Here is a 7,372-nt window from a genome sequence, read left to right on the forward strand (position 1 = left end):
CCCCCCCCCCCTAACAGACTGATTACGTCATACTGACGTAAATACTTGCTACTTTCTTATCCGCATCAAATACAGTTTAACTTTGTATTATCATTAATGTGTAGTGGAACCCATATAAAAATGTGGAACAGGAAGACGACTTTAACATAGGATCTGTACGCATGGACCTTTCACCAAATAAGTTTATTTTCAACCTTTACTTGATAAACCATTTGCTTTATAGTAACATCATACACTTAATTGATTTCTTAAATGTCGTCTTCCTTCCACGGTATAATACCTGTGTTGTGAACTGACTGTGTCTATTCTTGAGTTTGTATTTGAATGTTTCTCTAGATGTAATCTATCCACCTAAACTAGTATTCGATATTCTTTGCAACCTGGTGGTGTAAACCTTTGATATTTTAAACGATTTTATTTATAAAAAACTCATAGTTTGAAATATATAATATTTACGACATCAGATTACAAAAAAATAGACAGCTAGAGTTTGAATAGAGTAATCATTAATTGGCTTGACTACAGAAAACTGTAGAAAACTGTAGAATATGAAGACGACATTAAAGCATTTGAAGTCGTTACAAAGCAAATACCAAAACTATGTATAGTACGCGTTCTTAAATTACTTATTAAGTGAAATGGGTCTGTTTAAAACTTGAATTTAAAAGTCGAATTCCTATTTCGTTTTCTGGTTATCACTGTAGGATAAAACTATTCCTTTTCAAAAAGAATAAGGAATTGAATCTTTGCTACAAACTCTGATTTTCCAATCACTTTATCTTTGGAACCAAATGTTGTGGACCTTAGATATTTCAAAATATGAATTCTGTTTGATCAAATAATCTAAATTTGAAATATCAAAGGTTTAATTTATCAGGTTCCAAAGATATAGAGGTTTGAATATTTAAAATTGCGGCAAAGACTCAATTCCTTTGTTTGCGAAAGTTTAATTTATCAGGTTCCAAAGATATAGAGGTTTGAATATTTAAAATTGCGGCAAAGACTCAATTCCTTTGTTTGCGAAAGTTTATTCCTTTAACACGGCCAAAAAAAAGTTAGAAAAAAGATGCACATTGTTAACATCAAAATACGTTTCCTGATCTAGACGGGAAGAGAGAGAAACAACTGAAAGATTTTCTGAAAAAGAGATAAAGATGATACAAATACTCCTTCTCAGAAACCTCACACAAATTAGGCTTATTAGGGATAAAAACAGCAAAACCAGAAGATTCAGTGAAAGCACATCAAGAATTATTATTTTCACTTTCATGCATTTCTTTTTGCTTTTTGTAAAAGTATTTCGATAAAAAGGAACTGAGTTATTGCCACAAATTCAAATAATCTTATCCCTATATCTTTGCAACAAACTGTGGTAGAGCTTTGATATTCAAAATATCCATCCTGTTAAATCAAATAATCTAAGTTGAAAATATCTAAGGTTTACACCACCAGGTTGCAAAGATATAGGGATTCAGAATTTGAGTTTGTGGCTCAATTCCTTTGAGGGAGTTTGCAGCTTTAGGTAATAATCCAATCCAAGTAGAATAAACTGTTAAAAGTCAAATAAGGTTTTTTAGAGAAGTTGTAGTAATGTTGAGTTGAAGTTCTGAAATCCGACTGAAAACTGGTAATTCCGTGAAAACTCTTAAAAATCCGTTGTAATTTTGTGTAAAAAGCCTATAAAGTATTTGCATTTTAGCAATCTTTACGTCTCCTATACGTAACCTATGTACAGTATGACCTCTATAAAATGTACGCAATATCTGGGATTTATAGGATCCATAATCCATATATATTCAAGGATAAATATATGAACGGAAAAGTAATATTAAGATACAAATACAATGTTTGTAACCGAAAAGATTATCAGAATATATTCATTTTGTCCATTCTTACCATGAAACACAAAACAAATGCACATTAAGAGAAATATTGTCAAGGGCGTATATAGGGGGGGGGGGCGAGGGGGCAGTGTCCCCCCCAGAACTCAGAGCTTTCACACTTTTTAAATCTTAGACTCAAGAGAGTGAAGAACATAAAAAAATAGTTTGCTGTTCATTCAGTGCACTAAGAAGATTGTATAGAGCCACCATTACAGAAACCGAATGAAAAATCTATTTAGAATCCTAATCGGATGGGCACTATCAGGGATAGCGAAGTAAAACAATTATTTCTAAATGCCAAGGCTTGAATTTGAAGGAAGTAAAAGACCATTTTTTTTTTTTTTAATAGGGATTTTATTTACTTTATTCATTGCACCGCCGTGTTGTGATCTTTCTTTTTATTACAAACTAGCTGAAGTGCCAGGCGTTGCCTGTGGAATTTTAAAAATCAAATTAAAACAAAAAAATTATAATTTGTTTAGCTTATGTCATCCCAAAGGCCGTTTGGTCAGCAATAGCAAACATATAAATGAACGAAGAGCTTTATTATATAGATTGCAATTGTACTCCTACTTTTTTTCCCCAAAACAGAATCTTTTACAAGTCATTATTATTTTCTGGACCTCTGTCCTTTTTTCATCTCAAAGAATTTATATTAAAGTTGAGTTTTTCATTTTCAAAAATGTCTTTTACTATCTATAATTTAAATACTAATTATTGCTAACATAACAGTATAATAAAAGTCGATTTTTTAGAAACGATGTTTTTTTCTGCTAGTTTTATTTGAAGGAGAGATAAAGTATAGTACATGCAAGGTAATTGGACTAGTGTATATGTACCTTTAAAGTATCTTATATGCCTGATATCCAAGAAGCCAAATGTTGAATTAACAGTTAACATTTTTCCCTAGATTTATTTCTGAATACGCCCTTGAGTATTGTGACAAAACCCAGGCACCCCCCTCCTGAACACCTTAAATACCCCACCGTGGGGGGGGGGGTAAACAGAAAACAACTTACGATACTTAGAAGCGACCACAATAAGAGCAACAGAGACGGAGAACAACCAGATGATAAGGATGGAACCAAGGATAACGGGACGGTTACAAGAGCACCCTTCTCCTCTATCCCGTCTATAGATAAACAGAAATATTAAGATCAGAGGATAAGGATGGAACCAAGAATAACAGGACGGTAACAAGAGCGCCCTTCTCCTCTATCCCGTCTATAAACAGAAATATTAAGATCAGAGGATAAGGATGGAACCAAGAATAACAGGACGGATACAAGAGCACCCTTCTCCTCTATCCCGTCTATAAACAGAAATATTAAGATCAGAGGATAAGGATGGAACCAAGTATAACAGAACGGTTACAAGAGCACCCTTCTCCTCTATCCCTTAAATTCTTAAATTCAAATTCCAACCAAAAGTTTTGACAGAAAACTACAAGTCATAGGATGAGGATTAAACGTATTAACATGATTACGATCATGTCATTTACCTAGTGACCACTCCAAGCATACAGTCCTTGACATCATCCAGCCCGTCTCCATAAACAATACTCGAACTCATTTTTTGCTTCTCTTTCTATATTTTTTTTCTGAAAAAGCTACGGTTATTAATCATTTATAGAAACTGGTCTTGCAGTGCGCTTAACATGTTTCTCTTTCTCTCGATCAGGGTTTTTCTCTGTAAGAGAGGGGGGGGGGCTACACCGACTACCTAGTACCGAGTGAAACGTTATAGTGAACTTGCGATGTGGGAGAATGATAAATAAAGATGAAGAAGATGTTCGCGGGTTTTTAAACCCTGACAAAATAAACTCCCCCGGTCTAAAATAAATCCTTATATGGTTATAAAATGAATGAATTATTGTGTAAACAGACAGCTACTAGTTCCACTCCTTGAGAATTATCTTGAGACAGGTTTAGAAATTTATTGTTGGACCTCCCCTGTACACACATTACAGCTTATTCAGCCACGCCCACATGAGTGTAGCCTCCAACCCCCAACCCCCACCCTCTTTAGAATTATTATCTGCTCTATATCACGCCCATAATTTGTATTATATTTTCTTTAAAACCACGTCAAACTAAAGAAAAATTTGTATGATCGTTTCATTATAACCACGTCAAACTAAAGTAGATTTCACGTAAGATTCAAATCTTGTTTTCAATCATAACTCCTTTAATTTGTTAATTGTAGATCTATTCAGAAAAGAAAAAAATGGTTGAAAATTTCTAATACAGTGATAGTATAAATACGCCGGAATAATGTTAATTGATTGAATAGTCGTCTTTGACCTTAGAGATAGTTAGCGGTATTCAACATTGGTAACCTCATTTTAGCAATATATTTTATAAAACAATTATTACCGAAAAGCCCTAGTCCTGCCATTTCCAAACTGTGGTCTGCCGTTTTAGTACTTTTAGTACAATTACCGGAGATATGAATGATTTTCATGATTTTCTTTAGTTAATTGAAATTTAAGCAAAACTCTTATATCTCTGGTAATTATGCGAGCAATAAAATGGCAGACCACATTTTGGAAATGGCAGGATTAGAGCTATGCTGTGATAATTGTGTCCTAAAAAAATATTGCTAAAATCAGGTTACCAATGCTGAATGCCACAAACTATGTTACAATGTCGTTCCTCTAATGTCGGATACATTGACCTTCTACCTCTGTCTAGTTCAATGCCACTGAAAAACCAGAATCAAGAAAGAAGGTGTACTAATCTGTTTACGTAATACTAAAATTCAAAAAACAAGATTTTCTTTAACCATATTTTTCTGAATTAAGTATTTAACGAAGAGAGTAAAAATTCACGGAAAAATTGGACATAGTCGATGTCTTCGGTTGCTAAATTTTGAATACTGAATGAGAGAAAGTAACTAACTTTTGAATACTGAATTAAAGATAGTCACTAAGTTTTTAATACTTAATTAAATATAGTCACTTACTTTTGAATACTGAATAAGAGATAGTCACAAACTTTTTTAATTCTGAAGCATTAGATAGCCACAAACTTTTGAATACTTAATTAAAGATAGTCACTAACTTTGGAATAATGAATAAAAGATAGTCACAAACTTTTTAAATCTGAAGTAGAGATAGTCACTAACTTTGAATACTTAATTAAAGATAGTCACTTACTTTTGAATAAGGAATAAGAGATAGTAACAAACTTTTTAAATCTGAAGAAGAGATAGTCACAAACTTTTTAATTCTGAATTAAAGATAGTCACTAAGTTTTTAATACTTAATTAAAGATAGTCACTTACTTTTGAATACTGAATAAGAGATAGTCACAAACTTTTTTAATTCTGAAGTATGAGATAGCCACACACTTTTGAATACTTAATTAAAGAAGGTCACTAACTTTGGAATAATGAATAAAAGATAGTCACAAACTTTTTAATTCTGAAGTAGAGATAGTCACTAACTTTGAATACTTAATTAAGGATAGTCACTTACTTTTGAATAATGAATAAGAGATAGTCACAAACTTTTTTAATCTGAAGAAGAGATAGCCACTAACTTTTGATTACTTAATTAAAGATAGTCACTAACTTTTGATTACTGCATTAAAGATAGTCACTAACTTTGACTACTGGATTATGTTTTTGGTCGCTAACTTTTAAGTTTGCATTTAACATATAACATATTCACATTCAACTTATTTTTAATACGTGCATTTAAACACTTTTAAGTAATAATTCTAAAGATTTTTTAAAAGAAAGATTCAGCTACTCACGAAAAAAATATATCAAAATTTGCTTTTTTATTTCCAAGAATTTTTTTTAATCATCTAGAATATATTTTACTTGGTTTGTTTTTAAACACTTTGCAAAGATTATTGAACTTTTAAATTTTACATTAGAAACTTCAAAATTGTTTGCAAAAAAACGAACCTGTATTTTCTGGATAAATTTTAATGAAAGCAAACTTTTACCGAATACAGATTTGAAATGTTAGAAGTTCACAGAATTTGAGTTGCGCCTATCAAAAACAACCCCAAATCGAACCAAGCAATGTCCCATCACTTGTTCTATGCACATTGTTCAGGGTTATCTACAAAGAATGATACTTCAGAGACGAAGGTTTGATTCAGTCTTTTTCTTACATTCATGGATCACTGTGTATTTACTCTTTCTGGGATCGCATTTAATGAATTTGATAGTAGTCGATGAACTATGTTCCACCGCCCGGTTCAAATCTTAAATCACGGATTCAAAGTAAAAAATTCAGGATGATTTGAATCGGGGATTTTGAATTTGAACTGGTTTGTAGGTAGTTCAGTGATCTCTTCAATTCGTCCCAGATTTCTTTACTAATCAAAATTGAATAGACCCGAAGAAAACTCCAATTAAAAAAGACGACCTAGTCTAGTAAAAGGACGATAGTATAGAGCAGATACAGGTTAAAAGGATACCTACAGTGAAACCCTTAATAACGAATACATCGAAAGAATTCATCAAATGTCGTATTCTTCACTTTCTGATAATGGAATGTTGCAGATATTTAATTTTTTAATTAAATGATTATATGGAACTCTGTAAAACTGTTCCCGTATATTCATGGCTATTTATTCATTTTCGCAAATACTGAAATTTACGTAATATAGTATAAAACTCATTGAAAAATTGTCAAGACGACATTTGATAAATTCTTCCGATGTATTCGTTATCAAGGGTTTCACTGTATGAGAATAAGTATATTCCCCACTTTAAAGGAAGAGTAACAGAAAACTAGAATGATAGTTTCTTTAATACAACCCTGATTATTTCACTGTAATCAGGAAAAATGTTTCAAATCACGCAATTAACTGAAATTACAAATATTTTAAGACTGATTTTAATTTTTAAATGATTTGGTAAAACTAGGTTTAATCTAGCATATTCTTTAGCAGAGTTAGATTTAGATCTAACAGAAGGTTAAGGTTTAGAACTATCATAAGGATTAGGTTTATTTTTACCATAAGATATAGTTTTAGGTTTATAATCAACAAACCGTTTAGGTTTAGAAAAAGAATCAAATTTACCACATGATTTTTTATTTTGATTCTGGATCAAAGTTGGATAATTTTAGATTTGAGTTTTAAGTAAGGTTGAGGTTGATGATTTCTACAGGTGTGTGTATACACTGAGAGTACTAATGACCGACTGTGGTTTGAACTCCTCCCACTCATCCTATTCTCAAATACGCCTAAAGATATCATTTATTCAGAGAACCTATTCGCTTCAAGTATTGATAAATTTTCAGTTTATTCTCTACGAGCTGAAGTGCTCGCCACGGTCCGTGAAATCTTAAAAATCGTCAGAAAACATCTCTTACGTCAAAACGGTTAATCTAAGAGATATTAGTTATTTTGAAGCAATTTATTACAACGGTTTGACAGACTTTAGATACTCGATATATATAATTATAAAATATAAATATATAACAACTATTGGGGTCTTCTTTATAAAAGTTTGTACTGAAGTGA

At 31.9% G+C, this 7,372-nt stretch overlaps 1 protein-coding gene across 2 annotated transcripts in view; it reads right to left on the bottom strand.

Moving 5' to 3' along the window:
- Positions 1-3,479, bottom strand: part of LOC111697784 (uncharacterized) — a 6,219-nt gene extending 2,740 nt beyond the window's left edge. For both annotated transcript variants that reach the window (XM_023467907.1, XM_023467908.1), the window contains exons 1-4: positions 3,385-3,479; positions 2,903-3,015; positions 1,097-1,137; positions 281-351 (exon numbers count right to left, since the gene is read on the bottom strand). In XM_023467907.1, the coding sequence (XP_023323675.1) occupies positions 281-351; positions 1,097-1,137; positions 2,903-3,015; positions 3,385-3,455 (296 nt within the window). In that variant the 5' untranslated portion in view covers positions 3,456-3,479. The remainder of the gene's footprint in view (positions 1-280; positions 352-1,096; positions 1,138-2,902; positions 3,016-3,384) is intronic.
- Between the last annotated feature and the right edge of the window lie 3,893 nt (positions 3,480-7,372).

This window comes from Eurytemora carolleeae, unplaced genomic scaffold, assembly GCF_000591075.1.
Source record: "Eurytemora carolleeae unplaced genomic scaffold, Eaff_2.0 scaffold280, whole genome shotgun sequence".
In the NCBI taxonomy this organism is placed as follows: domain Eukaryota; kingdom Metazoa; phylum Arthropoda; class Copepoda; order Calanoida; family Temoridae; genus Eurytemora; species Eurytemora carolleeae.